We start from the raw sequence: 22,424 nt of genomic DNA on the forward strand, positions 1-22,424 counted from the left end.
GCGTATAAACTACTTGGCACAGCGCCTGCCACAGAGTAAGTCTCAGTAAACATTAGCTCTTTTTCATTTCTGGAGACCCTACCTAATGTGCAGTAAATTCCTTTGGCCTAGAGATCCTTGGATCTGCATTTACCGCTCTGAATGGTGTTTGTGTCTCTGGACCATCAAGCACATACCAGGTAAGCATTCCCTGTATCTCATTTCCTGAAGCAGAAGCCTCTGTCTGGGAGGGCTGCAGGGTGCAGGCTCAAGTGATTCCACTGTAGGCTGGGTAATACTGGGTTGGCCAGAAAGTCCCTTTGGGTTTTTCTGTAACATCTTACAGAAAAACCCAAAGGGACTTTCTGGCCAACCCAATATGATTAGTGTCTTTCTCGTTCAGGCTCTCATTGTATATCCCTGCAAAGCACCAGAAAGGGCTGTGAGCCTGTGGGAAACCATCCCAGGAACCTGCAGGGCCTCTGTGCAGACCTAATGTGGGCATTCAGGCACTGAGTAGAAGTGCCTACCATGTGTGTGCACATAGGAACAGATGCTCTAAACCATGACTGTGGTCTACAAAAAAAATTAGCGTTATTAAGCCCCTACAGACTCAGTGCCTCACTCTAAGATAACTGAAGTGTCTAAGCCATTTGCTAATTAAATCTAAACAAATATATTTCACATAAAATACCTATTGGTATTGGTATAGATAATACCAATACATTATATTGGTATAAAACATTGTTTAGCCTCTTCTGATTGTGTTTATATCTGTATATTAAGCCTCTTTTTGATTTTCATCAGAAGTAACTGATATACCAGTTTTTAAATATCTCATTTAAATTGGTGTTTTTCTCCTCTGCTTTGGCCACTGGCTAACGCCATCCAAATTTTCCCTTTTATTCTAGCAGTTGAGGAGGCACTTGTATGTTCTTACGTGGTAATCTGACCTCTAGTTTTATTTTGTCCTCCTATTCTTTTTCTGTCCTTCATTTGCCCAGATTTCCTCACCTTTTAATTTTATCATAATTGTAACATATGTTGTTATAACCCCAAATCCTTTGTGGATCAAGATAGGGAGTAGATTTTAAAGTGTTATTGTAAAAGGACATGCGATTTAGTGATGATCACTGAAGGATTTTCACCAAAAGTGACCGATACACCCGTTTTTAAATATCTTTATTCACAAACCTGTATATTATCTGTCAGTTCGAATGCCATATGTATGATAAAATAGATGAGAAGTATCATATTTACAATGAAATCATTATTTTATATAGCTGAATCAACTGATAGGCTACCTCCTGCAATAATAACTTAATGGGCCCAATTCTACCTTTTGAGTGGACCAATTTTATGATTCTCCTGGAAAGTTTTGGGTTGGGTATAGTTTCTTGTTGCTTCTTTCTGGATCCAAGGCTTAAGAGAAAATCCCTGGAAACCAGCAACTGGAACCAGACCTCTCCAGGATTGAGGAGAGACAGGAGTGAGAAAAAAAGACATCCTGTCACATCTTAAAGTCCCACGACTGCTATGCTTTGCAGGAGGAGGAAAGAATCAGTCCCAAGAATTATACTGAACATTTCTAAATCATCAACATCAAGGATTAATCTCTAAAACAAGTTTGTAGATAGAAGCTATCCAGCTAGTCATTATAAAATGCATATGCAATACAGTCAAGGATGCTGTGCTTACAGAACCACATACATCTTATTTATCTCTAATTTTAAAATAATTCATTCCCTTATTGGGTATGCAAGTGAGCAATGGAGAAAGTGGTGCATCTGCAATACCTGAAATTAAAAAAAAAAAAAAAAAAGAAAAGAAAAGAAAATGAAAATAATCACAGGGACAATGATTTGAGTCAGTTTAAAAATGACCAAGATTAGAGGGTGGATCATGGACCCCCCATTAAGTGAAGCAGAATATGCAAAACAGGGCATGATGGGATAGCAGATTAGAGCCATGAGAAAGCTCAGGGGCAATTAGTCAGCAAAGAGAGGGCTGAATGTAGTATGTTGTTAATTCTTCTGGCTGATGAAGTATGCTGACTACTTACCGGCTGGTGCTAAGGATTTCAGTGCTTCCAGAAGATGGGGGCTCGAGAACTTAACCAGGCACCGGAGGGGTTCTTCTCTCTCAGCCAGGATGCCCCCATTTAGGTCACTTTTGAATTTCGTTTCAAGCTGTCAACAGATATATTTTTAAGTGACGATTAAATATATCAGTTGCAATGGCAAAATATAAAGAAATAGGATTATGTATTTCACTAATTCTTGTTATCAAGAAACACAGGGACTAATGGGGGTGGGAACCATTTAACTTGCTAATTGCAAACGTTGAGGGCAACCAGTATATCCAACAATATCACATGCAAAAAGCCAAGCGTGCACAGTGCCTGACACACAGGAGACCTTGCATGTCAGTTCCGCCCTCAGATGCCCTTTACCTGAGCATTAGGTTTGCATTCTTAATGGAAAATGAGCACTGTTTTTTGTAATCTGTCATTTCAATGTAAAAATGTCATGTGTTTTGAGTCACTACCGCAGTTTAACTTCTTATAGAAGATTTAGAAAACATACAAAAGTGAGGAGCACAGTGTAATGAGTCCCCATGTGCACATCACCCAGCTGAAACAATGACTGGTCTTGTTCCATCTATTACTCTACCTTCCGTTCCCTACTGCCCACCCCCACTGGATTATTTCGAAGCAAATCCAAGACACCATAGTATCCCACCTGCAAATATTTCAATGTATCTAAAAGAGTCCTAAAAAGGACTCTTTTTCAAAACTTCACCCCCATAACATTACCACACCTAAAAAAATTAATAATAGTTCCTTCATATCATCAAATATATAAGTACTGCTACTTCAGTAGGTACTTGGCTCTTAGATTCTAACTTCATTTTTTTTTTTTTTTAACTTAAAATGATCCTTAAAATTTAGAGACAGAATGCTGAAATATTTAGAGGGTGAGTAATGTCTGCAACTAATTCAAATGGTTCAGAATAAAGAAAGAGAAAGAAAGAAAGCAGATGTGGCAAAATGTTAACAATTAGTAAATTTTGAAACAAAGGGGAAATGAATGCTCATTGTAATATTCTTGCATGTTTTCTGAAGGTTTGACATTTTTCAAAATAGAAAAGGTAGGGAAAAATTAGTAGCAGGTATGAATAAATGTGCGCCTTGACTTATAGAATAGACCCATTCTAAGATGTGTATAAAGAGAAGTTTTGTGGACTAAATCTTATGTATCCTAGATCAGTGGTTCTCTGTGCAGAATCGGCTAGAGGGCTTGTGAAGACAGATGTCTGGGACCCACCTCCAGAGTCCGCGATCCAGTAGGACTAGAATGGGGCCAAGAACCTGCATTTCCTACCCATATTCCCAGCTGAGGCTGATTCTGCTGGTCCAGGGACCACACTTTGAGAATGACTGTCTTAAGAGTGTGAGCTGTTTAAAAGAAATGGGTTGAAACCTGCCATTCAGGGAGCATAACTTGAAAGGTGTCAGTCAGCTTTTCCCACTAAAAACAAATCAAACCAAACAGGCACTGGGCCTGAGTGAGCAGGTCAGTCGTAGACTTACAGTGTGGTCCGTAGCTGCAGAAGGTTCCTTCTAAGCAGAAAGAATTTTATTGGAAGGTTTGAGGGGAGGAGGGTGTCAGGAGTATGAGCATGAGTATTAGATTAGGGTGATCGTGACATAAGCCTTGAATCCTTCTAATGGTGGCCATGGGCTTGCCCCCCACCTGGCTTTCCTGGTGGGCAAGCTTCTGGAACGAGCCAGGTTTGCAGGCCGCTGGGTTTTCTCCACGTGATGCCAACTGGGCTTTGTAATGACTTATTTATTCACTCTTTTATTTAATAAGTATTTATGAGCACTGACCATGTGCAAGCATTGTTCTAGGTGTGGGTGGGCTAGAAAGGTATAACCTACCTTTTTTTTTTTTTTTCTCAAAAATACAGATCACAGCTGGTTATACACAACTGAATTAATATGAAAGGTGAAATGAAAAGGCAAATTCAAAATTTCCAAAGGTCTCCTTTGCAACAGAGGAACTTACTAAATATGATAAAGAAGTCTATTTTAACTCATAAACTTATTATACAACATTAAAGTGACAAATGAATGAGAGACAGTTTCTTAGATCTGTTTTCCACTTACAGTTTTAGTTCTTTTTAAAAAATATTGATAACTTGTAGTTAGTGTATAGCAGTGTCCTACCTTATATTGTGCAAATTCTAGTCTTGGTTGTGGATAGTCTCCAAAAATTTCTTGAGTCACTCTCTGGACTCTCTCTTTTTCTATTTTGTTTTCATGAATGATCCTTGAATCCACTACAGATGGAAGATTTCAAGAGAAACAGCTGTTATATATTTAATATTATTATAATATTATATATTTTATATATGTTAATATATTTCATCCATAAAGTATCATCCTTTCATTCCTAACCTTTCAACTTGCTTGTATAACTTAAAAATAATGTTTACTGTTTCTTCTCGATTGTAATAATTTCTTATTGTTGAAAAGCTGGAAAGTATAGGCTGGTAAGAGAAAATAAAAATCACCCATAATTCCACCACACAGAGATAAGTACTGTTAACATTTTAATCTATTTGTCTAACCCTTTTTTCAGTGAATAAAAAGATATGTATTTTTTAAACTGGGATTATAAAATACACACAATTTTGTATCCTGCTTTCGTTACTTAACATGAAATCAATAGCAGTTCCTATGCCGTTGGAAAGTCATAAATATGTTTAGTTCATAATGGCTGTACCATTTCATTTTATTGCCAAATCACTGCCAAGAGAGAGGAACATTTTCATTTTTATAAATCTATATTGTATCCCATCACTTTTCTGAACTTTCTGATCCACATTAGTAGTTTCATACTCTATTCTCTTGGGTTTTCTAGGCAAGGACTCGTGTCACCTGTGAGTAGCAACAGCGTAACAATTCTGATTACAGGCGCACCTCAGAGATAAGCGGGTGCAGTTCTATACCACTGCAATAAAGTGAGTCACATGAATTTTTTAGTTTCCCAGTGCATATAAAAGTTGTGTTTATATTGTACTGCAGTCTATTAAATGTGCAACAGTATTATGTCTAAAAGGACAATGTACATACCTTATTTAAAAAGTACGTTATTGCTAAAAAATGCTAACCATCATCTGAGCCCTCAGGGAGTTGTAATCTTTTTGCAATAGTAACATCAAAGATCACTGATCACAGATCACCATAACAAATATAATAATAATGAAAAAGTTTGAAATATTGTGAGAATTACGAAAATGTGACACAGAGACATGAAATGAGCAAATGCTGTTGGAAAAATGGCGCCGAGAGATTTGCTCAACGCAGGGTTGCCACAAACCTTCAATTTGTAAATGACACAATACCTGCGAGATGCAATAAAGTACTCAGGAAGCATTAAGAGCCTGGGCTCCAGGCTCAGATTCGGATTTCACTCCTGGCTTTGCCGATTCCTAGCTATGTGATTTTGCCTCACAAGTTACTAAACCTCTCTGAAACCCAGTTTCCTGATGAAAAGAGCTTGTTCATGGGACTGCTGTGAAGAAATAGGAAATGACTCATATAAACACCTTAGTATGGTGCCTGGCACAGAAGAAATGCTCAACAACTGTTAGTTAATTTTTGTTTTTGTTGTGATTATTATTAGATGCCAGTCTAGTAAATTCTAAAAGAGATTATGGTAGCTTAGCTTCCCCACTTCAACAGAAATTTAATTTTCAGTTTTCTGAAAACAGTAAATACTTTTGAATCACAATCCTGGTACATAAATGTTTTCCTGGGTGACAGAAATCTGAAAAGGAATGTCCTTCCAAATTTCAGTTTTTATCTTAAAACACACATACTATTTATATCTAGCCCAAGGCTTCTTTCTTGTAGAGGTGTAGTAGAGTTGTGAGTTTCAAAGGTCTAGGAAAAAGAAAAAAGAAAAAAGTGAACGTTTTCCTAATTTTATCACCTTGAAGTATAGATATTATTTGGTTTTAATGTACAAAAGTATGGCAAATCTGATCTTTAGTTTTTCCCAACACAAAGATTTGAGGCCATTTGCATACTGAGTCGAGCATTTCTCCTAGAGCGATGTTGGCAGAGAATGCCAGCAACATGGCTGCTTTGTTTGAGGAGCTCTGTACCTTGTTAACGTAAAAAATGGATCTGGAAGAAGTATAGCTGGTGAAGGCAAAAGCTAGAGGAATCAGAGGCAGCATTTACAGTGTGATGTTTCAGCTTTATATCTGTGTCTTTATAACTGTAAAAAATTTGCTGACAGCAACAGTCAGCTCTGAATTGGGCTATTGGGATTGACATGTATACAATGATGTGTATAAAGTTGATGACTGATTAAAAAAAAAAAAATTTGCTGAGATTCCTTATCGAAAAATAACTTTCCTATCGTATAAGTCTGAACCTCTCAGACCCCTTCACTTACTTTCCCCGCTGAAGCCATTGTTTTTATAATTAAGTGTTTGACAATGTGAATTTTCCTAGAAATGCAACTGTCATAGGAGAACCGTTGGTAGCAACTTGGTAGGAGGGTGGTAGGTAAGAGGGAGGGGCTGCTGTGGGAGAAAATCATTATCTAACTTCCTAATGTTAGATTTTTTCCTTAAAGAGTAGCTTGCAGAGAGCCATCACTTCTTTCTACTTAGAACAGATGAAAATACGTAAGTATAACATACCTAAGGGCTCAAAGATATACACAGAGCCTTAACAATCCTATAGGAGTCTGAACATATGAGCACACAGATGCCATGCAGAGGAAAAAAAAAAAAAATCCCTGAGCCTGGGAGCAAGGCCAGATCTGTTCTTATCACTAAAGGGGAACAATGCGTTCAAATAATTTTGACAAATAAATTGTGGGACTTAATAAACCAATGCCTTCTCCTTTACTTCCAACTCCTGTATCAGCTGCTTGACTGATGGGACAAAAAATTCTGCTTCTCTCTTGCAGAACAGAATAATATAATCAGCTTCAAAAGACAGTGTCGAGTTACTCTTAAGAGAAAATAAATTCTGATTGGAATAGATGATTTGGAAACGGGGACCTATAACATAGACCCCAATGACTAATGGGCAGTATAAAATACAACGCAACTATAAAAAGATGAGAGTGAGAAATTATATTGTTTCCTTTCATGTTAACTGAAAACTTTCTGCACTTCAGGGATATCTGACGTGATCTCCTGTCGTGATCTCCTGTCGCTGGAGGTAGACTTTCCCACCTGCTCAGCTTCTAAATTATGTGCGAAAGAGAAAATGGAGACTTAACTTTAAATAGAGTCACTGATGGGCTCACCTGATTATACTGTTTAAAAACAATAGCCTTAAGAGAGTCCAGATACCGGCTTCTGAGGTCCATTTTCACAATCTGATGGTGTTTGCTAGCAATTGTCAGTGCCTTGAAGTGAAAATTAGCAAGACTATTAGCATTACTGTGTCTATCTCTGTATTTACAATACTTGTTCAGGAAAAAATCCAGAACAATTAAATCTCATGGCCTGTTACTTAGCTTGAAAAACAAAAACAGGGGCTAATGGCATTAAGATTCTCACAAATGCAAGGTCTTTTGTAATACCATTTTTAGAAAAGTGATCCTGTTTATTTTTTTTATTAAAAAAATTTTTTTTTAAAATTCTTGGCTGCACCAAGCAGCATGTGGGATCTTAGTTCCCCAACCAGGGATCGAATCCGTGCCCCCTGCAGTGGAAGCACGGACTCTTAACCACTGGACCGCCGGGGAAGTCCCAAAGTGATCCTGTTTAAAGTTAGGAATTATAATAAATGAAATTCAGAGTTAAGAATAAACAGTGAATACTCAAATGTTACCATTTTTGATTACTAGTCATTAATACTACGATACTGCCATACAAAAATGCAAATATGTATGTACGCTCTAGGACTAATTTTGAAGAAAAAAGTGCAAATTAAATGCAACTTATAAAAGCTTCCCATCGTCTGGGGAAACAAGTTGGAAGACTGAAACAGAATTAGTAGAATAAGGTATTTACCTGGAACTAGAGGGTAGAAATAAGTTTGCCTTAAGATACACATTAGAAAAGAACATTAGCTTTTGGGGTGATGTTTAAACTAGGTGGGATATGGTGGACTCACCTGGCTGTCAGTGGATGGAAAACCACTGTTTATTGTGGAGGAAGAGACTCCAGATGTAGAGGAGAGTTAAGTGTTAGAAAGAAACAGAAGTGAGCAGCAGTAGCCATCCTTCTGCCATTTCAGTAAACACCTAAGGAACTTAAATGACAAGTCCGCCTGCCTGGAGGACTTGGTGTTCTACTCGGCACTAGAGATGATGCAGCCAGGATGGCAGGGCTGCTTATCTACAATCAGCTCTGGAACCAACTGAAGCACCATTGTAGTTGTGAATGTTAAGACGGTGGAAGCAGCAGCAGTTGCCAGGCTAATTTAGGGATGGCTTATTTGGGGGAAGATGCTAGGAAGCCTGTGATACCAAAGGCAGAGCCATAAACAGAAGCAGGCTCTGACCAGAGGACCATCTTCTGTTAAAGCACTCTTCTTGTGTACGCAATGTGGGGAAAATGGTTACAAATGAAAATAATGTTCATTAATAGGCAAATGATGAGGTCATGAAAAAGTAGTGAGGTACATTCATATGTAACCTCATTGAAATGTTCTGTTAAGTTAGAAAAAGCAAATTACAGACCCTATGTACCAGCGTGGTTTTTGTAATAAAACATCTTCTGAAAGGAAATAGCAGAACTGTTAAAAGCAGTTATTTTGGGTTAGTGGGATTGCGCAGAAGGGTATGGAGTCTTAAAAGACTGTTCAGAGACTTCTATGTTGGTTGGATTTTTACCTTGATTGTGTACTACTTCTCAATTACAAGACAGTAATGAAGAGTTCTAAACCAATGCTTATGCTGTGCTCCCACTTGTAGAATAATAACACTTTCTGCTTCTTATTTTAGGAGATCAAGAATTACAGGTGGTATTTTTTTATTTGGCTGCGCCGTGCAGCATACTGGATCTTAGTTCCCTGACCACGGACTGAACCTGTGCCCCATGCAGTGGAAGCGCGGAGTCTTAACCACTGGACCGCCAGGGAAGTCCCCCTACAGGTCACATTTTATATCAAATGATATTGAGCAGTTTAAACCTACACGGACCTGAGATAAGGATAATACAGAGTTATAGCTTATAGTAATTGGTTCCATACCTGACCCAGAAGGGGTAGATTGCTTTTCAGTTGGGAGGAAGAAGTGAAGGCATATGGAGTTTGGGAATAATACACCACATAAGCAGGTTTGTACTGGTTTGGCTTTCTATACTGTGTTCCCCAGGCAATTCGAATCCATACTGCATTCTCCTCAGCGTCTCTGAAGCTGACTGTCACCTTATTTAAAAAAAAAAAAAGATGTAAGTTTCCTAATTAAAATCTCATGTGGCACCAACAACAGGTGCTTTTTAGGGGTGAAGGATGTTACTATAATCTTGCACACCGGCTGAGATCTGGCAGTCTTTTCTCCTCTGTTTTTTTTTTTTTTTGGGCCGTGCCGTGAGGCATGCAGGATCTTAGTTCCCCAGCCAGGGATTGAAGCCATGCCCCCTGCAGTGGAAGCATGGAGTCTTAACCACTGGACCACCAGGGAAGTCCCTCTCCTACTTTTCATTACAGTGTTTTGGGAAATCTTTGGGAAAATATTTTGTGGTCGTTTTGTAAAGATACATTCGTGCCTTGCAAAGTCTTTTGGAAGGAAATAATTTTAAATCCTACAAGCAGGATATGACATCAAAAATTTTCAATAATTTCTTGGGCTTTGTTCTGAAAAACTATAAGAGTTTATGAAGCAAGGCAGCCTCACAAATGAAATATCTTATAAGGAAGCATTTTTAGCATTGAACACAGACCTAGCGTGCACTGTAAAGTTTAATAGTAAGATTTCTACGTAGCAGTGGGCTTAAAAAAAATACTAATCCTAATGCTTTTATGCATTTAGCTCAGGTGCTGAAAATTACCCCAAAGCAAAGTTACATAGCGAGAATATAAGAAATTCTACATGGTTTCCATTTCGTGGATAAAATATAGACCTTTCTAAACTTTTAAATATGATTGCCAGTTTCTATGGAATTTAATAGCTCACTCCTAGATTATTAGCCCCCCTTGCAGCTCAGACCCTGGAGATACTTGAGACAGGCGCACTTGGCTTGCCCACATCCCTGTTTTTTTGTTTTTTTGTTTTTTTTCCTGGCTGTGCTGCGTGGCTTGTGGGATCTTAGTTCCCTGACCAGGGATTGAACCCGGGCCCTCGGCAGTGAGAGTGTGGAATTCTAACCACTGGACCACCAGGGAATCCCCTGCTCACATCTCTTTATTTCCTCCATCTTGTATCTTATTCCTGGTGATCACATGGCTGCTGACATTAGCAAAGAAGGCAGTTACAGTTGTCCCTAAGGATTCTGGATGATTGGTTCCAGGACCCCTCTCAGATACCAGGATACCAAAATCCGAGGATGCTCAAGTCTCTTATATAAAATGGTGTAGTAATTGCAAATAACCTATGAGATCCTCCCACATACTTTAAATCATTTCCAGGTTACTTATAATACCTAATAGAAAGTAAATGCTATGTAAATAATCATAAATACAACATGAATGCTATGTAGACAGTTGCTGACCCAAAGCAAATTCAAGTTTTGCTTTTTGGAACTTTCTAGAATTTTTTTTCCTGAATATTTTCAATTTGTGGTTGGTTGAATCCATGGGTGCGGAACCCATGTATATGGAGGGCCGACTGTATTTTGACTCTGCCCACTCTTTATTTGGTTGCTTCCCCAAATTTCCTCAGTGTATCAGACAAGGAACCCAGGACAAGGGGCATGGAGGGTACAGAGCAGTCTGACCTTCCCCTGGGTGAGCAGCACAGCCCTCGGCCCCAACAGGCATGCAATGGACCTCTGCCAGCTCGAATGGAAGAGGACAGGATCTTATTCTGAATAGCCTCTTTGCATCACATTACAAAAGAAAATAAGTGTGTAAAGTCAACATTGAGTGTAGTATACGGAGGGCACGTTTTCACTAGGAGAAAATTGGTAGCATTCAACGGAGTCAGGTAGTCTCTAGTCTAGAATGAGGATAACTTAAGTGAGGGCTCATGAAGGGACTTAAAGAGGTCTGTGACCTCCTGAATTGGATGCACCGTTGGATGGACATGTCTAAAGGTATGCTTTTCTAGAGAGGTGCTATGCCACTTATCAAAATTTTCATAAGGGTCTATAGTCCAAAAAAAGGTTAAAAATCAATAGGCTAAGAGGAAAGGGCGTCCACAGAGTCAGTGTAATCCTGGCCCGGCTGGCCAATGCTCCATCTCACATTCTTACAGTAAAGAAGATACTCAGATACCTGTAGAGGCAGGGCCCAAATATAGACATTTATTATTTTCCCAAGAAACTACCCCAATGGATACCCTCCTGCAATACCTGGGATAAAGCGTGTCACAGAGAAGAGCTCAGATTAATATTGCTCGAGCTTCAACAAGTGCAGCCAAGGGACTTCCCTGGCGGTCCAGTGGTTAAGACTCCGTGCTTCCAATGCGGGGGGCGCGGGTGTGATCCCTGGTCAGGGAACTAAGATCCCATATGCCATGTCGCACAGCCAAAAAATTAAAAAAAAAAAAATTTAAGATGACATAAACGAGTGTGGCCAAGGGTCCTAAGTGGTTTGGCGAAACTGGGACTGTTCTCTTGGCCAGGGTATCCTCCACTAGCCATCAACTGTCAGTAACTGGCCAAGGCCCACAAGCTACTGAACATACGTATGTTTGGCGTGAGAATCAAATGAAGCTTACAGTACAAAGAATCACCACATATTTAACACATTAACATACTTAAACACAGACCATCATTATTATACTACATGATACAGGCATAGAAAGGGACAGAAAGTGTGCTACCTTACAGTTGAAACAGTTTTTAGTTTGTCTCTTATTTGTAAGTTTTTCCAAGAACTTTGTATTTTGAAGAGTTTTACCTGGTAAGACGTGCAGTTAATCTTCCCTCTCTCTCTCTCTCTCTCACACACACACACACACACACACACTCACTCACTCACTCACTCTCCACCCATCACTCCCCAGTTACGCTCCCTGTGTCCTCTCATATCAGCTTCTCTCCCCTATTGGTTCAGGGCAGAAGTTCTTTACCTGAAGCCCATGGTTAGAATTCAGGGCATCTGTGGACTTGGTGGGGGAAAAATTTCATCTTTATTTGTACTAATTTCTAACTGAAATTTAGCATCTCCTTCAATTGGAAAGTAGGCATCAGAACAGTGGAATTTTAGGACCTGTTACTTTGTTGTCCATAGAAATCCCAAATACTCTTATCATATTATAACTGTTGCACATGCCTCAAAAATATCATTTACACCTATTAGTACTTTGAAACTAGTTGCTTTTAGATCCATCATGGGATTATTTATTGTGTTAATAAAGAAGCACATGCATTACTTATCACAATTTGGCATTTTAATACCTTAACTGTATTTTTAATATCATTTGTTTCCCCTGTGAGTCTTTGGATTTTATTTTATAGCATTTAAATACACTCTTCTGAGAAGTGGTCCATAAGCTTCACTAATAGCCAAAGGGTCCTTGGCACAAAAAGGTTAAGGTGCCTGTCCTAGAGCAGCAGGTGAGTCACTCTTCACTCCTGGGCACCAGGAGATGCTATTTGTCATGATGTCACCATCATCAGCCTTTGGGAAAGTGGGGTTATCCAGCCACTAGTTAAGTTATGTGGAGGAAGGTGGAGATAAGCCGGGAGTCCTCAGTCAGTTGAGGAAGGGGGTGAGGACATGTGGGCCAGCTCGGAGTAGAGGGACGGGGAGACAGAGAAGACACACGGCCTTTACCTGCTCATCCTCCTCATCTAAAACCTGCCACATACACAGCACGTCACTCTCTAGCTGGCCTTTCAAGCAGGACAGATATGATCAGTAAAAAAGCTCCTTTGTCCCCCCAGCCTCCCCCACTAGTGTGCCTGAAATTCATTCAGGAGGCAAAAGCTTTTGATAGTGATAAGAGAAATCTAACAACTGAAATACGTGGGCATCAAAGTGGGAGGAAATGTGAGTGTTTCAGACTCTTTTCTCCTTGCGTGGTGAGGGCAGTGGCCTGGGGTTAAGAGAACAGAAGTTCCTGGTGCCTAAAAGAGGGACAGGAAAGACCATCAGGTGAGGAGAAGGTGCTGGGAGGGAAGATGCAGAGAAACTCTGAACTGGACCCGAGAGAGAGAGAGACACTCTCTAGGTTTCTCGTTTTGGGTGAAGTAGGGTGGGAGTGTTTGCTGCGAGTGTTTCTCAAGATGAGTTAGCCAGTCATGTTCACCTTCATAAGAAGGCTGCTTCCAGAAGGGTCCAAACCACATATCCACAACACTTCTGGAGGGCTGGCCAGGGGTTATGTGGTAATGAGGCTCTTTGTTTTAAAAAAAAAAAAAAAGCAGGTGCATGTGCCACAGCCACAGTCCAGACAGGACTCTCCTGTAACATCTGCAAAGTTCATAATTTCATGGTAAGAAGAGTTTTCAAATAATATAATCCAAAATAAGAACTTAGGAGCAAGGTAGAAAAAAGTGCTTGCTTATTCACAAAATTTAAAAAAAAAGGAGACATACCTTCTCTTGGTTCACAGTTTTCTTTGAATTAATTTATAAATTAAATGCAGGGAATTCCCTGGTGGTCCAGTGGTTAGGACTCTGCGCTCTCACTGCTGAGGTCCTGCGTTCAATCGCTGGTCAGGCAGCTAAGATTCTATAAGCCGTGTGGCACAGTCAAAAAATAAATAAATGCACCCCTACTCAAAAGGCTGAAGATTTTGTTTTGTTCTGTAAACCTGAGAAAATGTTTCTAAGATTCATCTGGAGAAACAGGACATTTTTGACAAAGAAGGGTAATTGGGGGTAGGGGCCGGGTTGACTTGTCTTAAGGGTTATTGAAATGTTTTAAAAAATACAGCGATTAAAGGAATGGGGAGTTTGCTCCAGGCAAGTGGCCCTCCTGATACCAAATCCAGAAACAGGCAGAGCAGCCTACATGGTAACTGGCAGGCCCACTCTGAGTGGTCTCCCTGCAGGGGCAGAGCCGGCCCTGGAGGAATAGACCAGAGTAGGTGCTCCCTGCAGGCAGCTGCTCTCACTCAGGCTAAGGCCCTGCTCCTGCTGGAGGAAAGTGAAGGGGGTGGTGAGGAGGGGCCAGTGGGATTGCTTCCACGTGTGGGACACATCAGGAGCAAGAAGAAATATTACCCTCCAAGAGTCTTGCGGCAGAAAGAACAGAGCTTGAGGATGAGCCTGGGGAAAGGATGTACTTTTACCGAGACCTGAGCACACTTATAAGCGGTAGAGTAGGAATCAGAAGAGGCAAGAGATTACGGATGCAAGAGAACAGAGGAAAATAAAGCAGGTATGTTGGATGAGGACATAGGAGATGGATTCACACATAGGAGATGGATTCACAGCACACACAGAGGGTCATTATAAGAAAGGAGATGAGGGAATATGTTGGGTGACAGGTGGGTAAGTAGAAAGCAGGACCAGTTAGAGACAGGATGAGGTAAGGGGATGGAGAGACAGGTCAAGGAGTTTTTTTTCAGAGAAGAGGGAACACCACTATGCCAGAGAGGACGGCCAGAGCACGGTGAATGGGACAGAGTTTTTGGCATGTCTTTATATGCAAGGAGGACTAAGGCAGAGTAAGGTGGAAAGGGAATGAAGTAGGGGAGGCTGTTAAAAAGTGATCACCTCAGGACCTACTGTATACCACAGGGAACTCGGCTCAATATTCTGTAATAACCTAAATGGGAAAAGAATTTTAAAAAGAATGGATACTTGTATGGGTATAACTGAATCACTTTCCTGCACGCCTGTAACGTCATTGTTAATCAACTATAGTCCAATATAAAATAAAAATTAAAAAAAAAAAAAAAAGCAATCACCTCAACCTAGGATAAGATGTTGAGGTGGTACCTGTGGAAACAGACTGGGAGCTGAGGACTCTTCGGTGCTCTCGAGCTACCCTAACATTGTGGCCACGAGCCACCTAGGGCCATTTAACTAAAATTCATTACAGTTAAACACGACGAACATTTTAGTTCCTCAGTCACACCAGCCACACTTCAAGCGCTCAGTAGCCACACGTGGCTGCTAGCTGGGTCCTGGACGGTGCTGATCTAGAACATTGCCATCGCTGTACAGTCCTACTGGGCAGTACTGCTCTTGAGAAAGCAGCAGTACCCCTGAACTGAGAGGTAAGGGGAGAGGAGAGTTTTCACACTGAGCAGAGTTTGTCTTTGATACGGAATAGAACAGTATGGAATATTACTAACTGAAATTCTTACAAATTGAAAAAAAATAATGTAGTAGCGAATTTTAAGTGCACAGATGCCATGAAATTGAATTTTATGGAAATTCAGATAAATTTTATTCTTACATTTTTTAATGCTCTCTTAAGAATTTTCTTGAATGAACTTTTGAATTGTTCCATATCAAAAAGGTCAATGTCTTCACCTGTCAAAATGAAAAGAAAAATCAAGAAGAATCAAGGGAGCTACAGTGTCTTCAATACATTTACAAAGATCCTGAAGATAAGCATTTGCTGTAACCTCAAAGAGCAGTAATGATCAAATCACACAAACGCTGCTGGTACCCCTGACAGAGCATCACCAGATATATTTCTCATTTTTCTATACATGAGTAATAATCACTGCATTTGGAAAGAAAAGAGACTTAAGAGGAACAAACTGCTACTCATTTTTAAATTGCCAAAACATCAAATACAAGTGTTCAGTTAAAAATGGAAAACATTACCTGGTCCTTTACTCATCTGAAAAACATCCCAAACTTTCTGATGCCGATGAAATTGAGTATCTGAGACAGGGAGGAAGAGCTTTATTACTATCATATCAAGAGAACTTTCAAGTAACTATCATATCAGAGAACTTTCAACTTATAAATACATATTTTTAATAATGTGAAAGTGGAGAAAAATAACAGTAATTTATGAATTAAGTTATACAGATCTTTATTTAAAATATAAATTTTAAATGGATTAAATTTACTCCAGACAAATGAAACAAGTCATAAAGAATTACTCAGTATAGTAGAGATTTAGCATTAATTCTTAGACCATTTATTCTGTCCACACAGGTCTACTCCACAGACTGCTGCATCTATGCAGCAAGCCAGGGATGATGTGCTCCCGGAACTGGTGTTTCTATCGGCTTTCCTTAGTCTGGAGCACTCTTCTCCTAGCTCGCTGCACATCTCATTCTGGTCTCTACTAAAATGCCACAGTGCAGAACGGCCTGCCCTGAACACCCTACCAAAATCGACCCCCCATCCCTCCCTGCTTTAGTTTCCTTCATAGTACTTACCACTACCTGACATTACAGCATACATTTAGATGTTCATTTGTACACTGCTTGTACCTGTGGGATATTGGACTTAGTCTTGTTCACGGCTGTAGTCCCAGTGTCTAGCCACTGGCTGGCATTAAACATATATATTTGATGAATGAATGAATGAATGTATGATATAGAAGACACCCTCCAGGAGTTACAAACTTAAGAGTATCTTGGAGTAAAAATGGGCCTAGGAAGTTACTGAGTTCAGTCCCAACACATTATCATCCTGGCTTTACTCTGTCCCTGTGCTGACCTCAGTCTGCATCCCTGTGTCTTTGGACCTAGGACCAAGGTGCTCTGCACCCCATAAGAGGGGCTGTTGGCCCCAATACTCAATGGCACCAACCTGCTGTGCCTTTGTCTTATTACTTTTCTTTTTTTTTTTCTTTTTCTTAGTATTTATTTTAGAATTCTAGCAATAGTTTTTCTTAAGTTATCAGCACATTTCTTCGTGTTCTTTGAATTCAATCTGTGTATTTAAGTTCAGATGGTAATTTGAGCTTGCTAATAAAATCTCTCAGTAATGGGAATGATGGAGTATACAACAAGTTTAGTGTTTCTTATGAAAACCATGGTTAACTGAAGGACATAGGCCTAGTAGAACATGGTCAGCGAAAGAATCAAAGTCTGGTCAGCCAACCCTCCCCTAGGCCTGCAAGCTGCTAGTCAGCTTTAAACTTTTCCAAACCTACCCAAAAGGGGCTGCTGCCCTTGGCTGAGGGGGGCATCCTGACCACTTCCTTGGTTTTTGGCTGCCCAGATTTGTACTTTTACTCATTTCTGAACAAAATGTCTTGAATATAGTATAAACAAAGTATTCATTCTGCTTTACCATTTTCACTAACCTTAGCATCACTATATACCCCAGATAACTTAAGAATGTCTTATTACTTTTCTTGTCCTGTGTCTTTTTTTTTTTTCTTTTTTTGGTGCCTTGGCGTCCTTGTCTCCCCATCCCACCCCATTTATGGCGATGGCCTGACAATTCTTGATTATCCAGTTCTGTCCAAAACAGGAGTAATCAGGTATAATGTGATGCCTGCCCTGAAAGATAGCATCCAAAGGGTTTTGTTTCTTTCCGGTATTTTCTTCCTTGGTTCTATGTTTCAGAGTTCAGATGGCCTGCTAAATGATCTTTGAATAAGGTTGTCATCGTAATAATGGAGATTAAAAACTTTTTGTTGTTAATGATTCTTTTAAACCCCGTGTAGAAGTTCATGATAAATGGCAAGGACTTAAATACAAATGCAGACATTTCCTCAAATAGAACACGTGCTAGACTAATCCATGATATTTGTGACAAGCTTGGTCCACCTCTAGTGTCTCCTATCTTAGCCGGGGGCCCACTTTCCTTCTAGTTGCACATGCAGACCTCAGAGCCATGTGTGCCTCTCCCACTTAGTGCCCCCATGACCACACTACGTGCAAGTGCGGTGACTCAGTGTTAATCCTTACATTCCTTACAAGCTGCACTGTAATTAGAACACATTCGCAGACATCTATTTTCAAATTCTGTTAATAATAATACAAAGCCTAACAAACACTAACTATGTGCTTATTGTATGCCAGTTACTGTTCTAAGGGCTTTTCAAGTCTTATCTTATTTAACCCTCATAACAATCCTGTGAAGTAGAAGCTGTTATTATGTCCATTTTACTTAGGAAAAGTCTGAGGCTTAAAAAAAGGTCGTGTGACTTGGCAAAGGACACAAGACTGGTAAGTGACAGAGCTGAAATATGAAACCAGGTTAACTTGACTCTAGAATCTGAGCCGTTACATACAAAATGCCTCTCTGATGAAACTGGACTGGTTAAGCATAAATACAAATCACCAAAACTTACAAATGATGTCTAAAAGGGCTGCATCCTTGAGACTTGCACGATTCTCCTGAAAGAGAATATACCATTTTTAGTAATTGTGGTGATAGGTGTGGTTCTACCCCATCTACAGCACATTTTAGGATTGCTTAGAGCAGATGAGGGCCCTCTCAGTACTTTACTGACAACCTGTCTCCCATCTCTGCTCTCCTGTTAAGTAACACATACACCTTCTGATTCGTGTCTCATTACAGGTTCTCACAACTGTTCTCCCCCAATCTAATCCTCATTTATCACTTTTAACTTTTTTTTTTTTTTAATCTTTGGTATCCGTCTAGATTTCCTCTATCCCAGGTTTTCTCAGCCAGGTGCTAGTGACATTTTGAGTCAGATAAAGCTGTGTTGTAGAAGCTGTCCTAGGATGTAAAGGAGCATTCCTGGCCTCTACCCACTGGAAGCCAGCAGCACCCCAATCCCACAGTTTTGACACCCAAAAACGTCTCCAGACATTGTGTCCTCTGGGAGACAAAATCATCCCAGCTGAGAACCACTGCTCTATACACACACATTTATATGTTTACATATTATATAGTTTCTTTCAGTGTTATACAGAAAGATATAGTTTATTCTTTTTAATGGTTAAAGAATATTTTATGTGGATGTATCATTATTTATCTAATCTCCTAAGTATAGTTGTTTCCAATTTTTTGTGTGTAAACAATGCTAGTTAACATCTTTATATATAGATATTTACATATCTATAACTAGGTATATAAATGTTTATCAATTATGATATTACATATACCTCCTAATTTTTTATTATGTTTTCCATATATGTAAATTTCGAAGTGGAATTGCTGGGTCATAAAGTATATTTATTTAAAAATGAATGAGGAGGGGCTTCCCTGGTGGTGCAATGGTTAAGAATCCACCCGCCAATGCAGGGGACACGGGTTCGAGCCCTGGTCCGGGAAGATCCCACATGCTGCGGAGCAACTAAGCCCGTGCGCCACAACTACTGAGCCTGCGCTCTAGAGCCTGCGAGCCACAACTATGGAGCCCGCGCGCCTAGAGCCCGTGCTCCGCAACAAGAGAAGCCACCGCACTGAGAAGCCTGTGCACCGCAATGAAGAGTAGCCCTCGCTCGCCGCAACTAGAGAAAGCCCGCGTGCAGCAACGAAGACCCAACGCAGCCATAAATAAATTAAAAAAAAAAAAATTAGTTCCTTTTCCACTATAGTGGTACGTAGCCCTCCTAACTTCACAGCCTAGCAGCTACCTTACATCTCTTTTGGACTAAGGAAAGGAAAGAAAAAAACCAAAGGGTAGCGTCATGTTCAAGGTTAATCATTTTGAACACTGTTACCTCACAAAGCAGAACCAAGTCCTGAACAAGAGGGTCCTTTCTTTGCCGGAAGTTTACAGTCTGTAGTTGATTTTCAGACAAAAAATTCCAGGTTTTTAGTATTGTCATCATTTCAGTCATTGGGATTTTCAAGATGGTCCTCCTGAAAAACTCGGAAACAGTTTCATCCATCTCTTTGGCACTTTCGTAAAGACAAAACCAAAAACAGCACGATAAAGTGTTAACCAAACACAAAAGTGTAAGTTAGTGAATTTTCAGCATATTTTTAGCCAGAATTTTGATTTGTAGGTCAAACACCCAAATGTTTACCATTTTTCAGGCGCTCTGCGAACAGTGTTTCAACAGGAGGATTAAATTATTTTCTCCTTAAGCGTACATTTAAATATGTTTTAGAGTTTTTAAAAATTTGTGCTCTCCCTCCTTTCCTGGCTAGAGTGTTTTGATCTTTTGATGGCAATGACATGTGAATCATTCACTCATTTACTGATTCATGTATCAAATTACTGAGCACCCATGTGTGCCAGGCACTTTTCTAGGCACTGGGGATAGATACAGCTTTAACCAAAAAGACAAAAATCCCTGCCAACATGGAGTGTCCTTTCTAGTTGGGAGAGACAGGCAACAGGAAAATCACACAAAATGTTAAAAGTGGTAAGTGCTGAGGAGAAAACGGAGCAGTGTTAGGAAGCAGTGAAAGTGGAGCAGGCTGGCAGTGGGTGGTGGGGATGGAGAGCAGGCCTCAGAGAGAAGGTGACATTTGAGCCAATCCTTGGCGGAGGGAGAGTGAGCCATGGGGCTAGCTGGTGGAGGAGCTTTCCAGGCAGATGGAACAGCAAGTGCAAAAGCCTCGGGGCCTTCAAGGGACAGGGAGAAGGAGGCCTCCAGAGAGGTCAGAGTGGTGAGTGAAAAGGCACAGAGGAGGAGGTGAGGTCAGAGATCATGAAGGGCTGTGTTTATGACTAGAGGCAGAAGTCAGTCTGTCAATCTCACCTGCTTCCACCACGACTGTGGGATTTCCAAGGACAAATAGAGGAGATTCCCCTAAAAGAATCCTGGCTGTGACGTATTTCTACCATTTAAGTGTTGAACACGGCATATAATTTATTACCATCGCCCACTTCTGAAAATATATGGGTAGTTGAATATATTGGATTGGCCAAAAAGTTTGTGTGGGTTCTTCTGTAACATCTTATGGCAAAACCCGCATGAACTTTTTGGCCAAGCCAATACTTTGAAAAGATACTAAAAACAACAGTTAAAAATAAAGAGGAATGATTAGGAGTTGTTTAGAGAGAAAAATAACTGAATTAAGAGTGTGGGAGCAGCATCAGGATCCTGAAAATTGAGCCTGACTCATTTCCTTGTCCAGATGCAGGACCCACCTGCCTTAATGTCAGGACTAAAATCCTCACCATGGCCCACAAGGCCCTGCGTTGTTTGGTTCCTGCCTCCCTGTCATCTACCACTCTCTCCTTGGCTTTCTGAGCTCCAGCTACACTGCCCTTCTAGTTTCTCTATTACAAGAGGATCCCTTCAGCTAAGGGCCATTGCATCTGCGGTGACCCCTGCTTAGAACGTTCTTCTGCACATATTCACATGGCTCTTGTAATTCAGGTCTCAGCCATGCTTCTTCACAGAGAGACTTACCCTGACCACCCAATCTAGTTATTTCCCCACCTTGTCTTTACAGAACTATCTGAAATTATCTTGCTTATTGATTACTTTATTGCATTAAATATTTGATTCGGCTTCACTAGGGCAGGAACTATGTTTGTCTTATTCATAGCTGCATTCCTAGAATCTAGAACAGTGTCAGCCCAAGAACTGTCCAGTGGAAATACTTGTGGAATGAAGTCTTAGAGACTGTCCTGAAGCAGCCGTGCCCGAGGAGGTAAACAACCTGGGAAGGATTAGAGTCCAACAGTCGGTGACAATATCAAGCCAACGTCTCCCATCAAAAACACTGGAGGTGGGGGGGTGGTGGTTGTTAAAATGCAGATTCCTGGGCTCCAACGATTTAAACTGGGGGGGTGTGGGGGACCGAGAAGGGCTTGAGATTTTTGCATTTTAAGACTAAGAGTCTTAATTCCGGCTAAACTTTGGGAATGCCATTCTAAAGAATTCTGGTAGAAAGAGTCCACGCAATCTCATCAGTAAAGTTGGAAAACCCTCGAATAAACTCTTCTGATTCCCTGTGATTAGCTAATTTCTTTTTACATCTGAGCGCTTAGCACAGTGCTTGGCTTGGTGCTCGAGATAAAACAGCTGAATGAACGCATGACAAAAAAGGTCCCTTTTAAGTAACTTTCCTGGAAATCTACACAGCCTAAGAGCTGCCACAAGGAGCACAAGGAGTAATGCGAGAGGCTGCAAAGACTAAAAAGGACGGACGCCAAGGTTAACCAAAAACCAGAACACCCAGCTCTGGGGAAAGCAGCAACCCAGGGCTGGGATAAGTTTTGCCGGTGACAGCTCGGCGCGGCTCCAGCGTGACGCAGGCCCTACGTGAGGCCCCGCCCCACCACGGGCGGATGTGACGTCACGGCCCAGCGTCACCGCCCTCCTCACCTCAGCCTCAACTGTAGTCCCCAGCCTCCGGCCCGAGACCAAGGGCCAATCCCGCACCTTGGGACTTGCGGCAGTCGCGAAAGAGTCGCCTCAGAGGCGTGGGACGTGGCTTCTTCAAGGCTCCCGCCACGCTCGGGGGCCCGATGCCATGCCTCCAGGGGTCCTCTTACCGTCCCACATCGCCGGCCGGCTCTCTCCTCATCAGCTGTTCCCGCCTGC

General features: G+C 40.8%; 1 protein-coding gene across 1 annotated transcript; it reads right to left on the bottom strand.

The window, feature by feature from the left end:
• Positions 1-1,580: 1,580 nt before the first annotated feature.
• Positions 1,581-22,411, bottom strand: CENPN (centromere protein N). The gene is made up of 11 exons (XM_061173235.1): positions 22,376-22,411; positions 19,638-19,818; positions 18,296-18,341; positions 15,859-15,918; positions 15,482-15,558; positions 9,215-9,391; positions 7,320-7,421; positions 5,869-5,932; positions 4,211-4,323; positions 2,042-2,168; positions 1,581-1,775 (listed from the first exon to the last, which is right to left on the bottom strand). The coding sequence occupies exons 1-11, from the start codon at positions 22,405-22,407 to the stop codon at positions 1,693-1,695; spliced, it is 1,062 nt and encodes a 353-aa protein (XP_061029218.1). The 5' UTR covers positions 22,408-22,411; the 3' UTR covers positions 1,581-1,692.
• Between the last annotated feature and the right edge of the window lie 13 nt (positions 22,412-22,424).

This window comes from Eubalaena glacialis, chromosome 18 (assembly GCF_028564815.1).
Source record: "Eubalaena glacialis isolate mEubGla1 chromosome 18, mEubGla1.1.hap2.+ XY, whole genome shotgun sequence".
NCBI lineage: Eukaryota > Metazoa > Chordata > Mammalia > Artiodactyla > Balaenidae > Eubalaena > Eubalaena glacialis.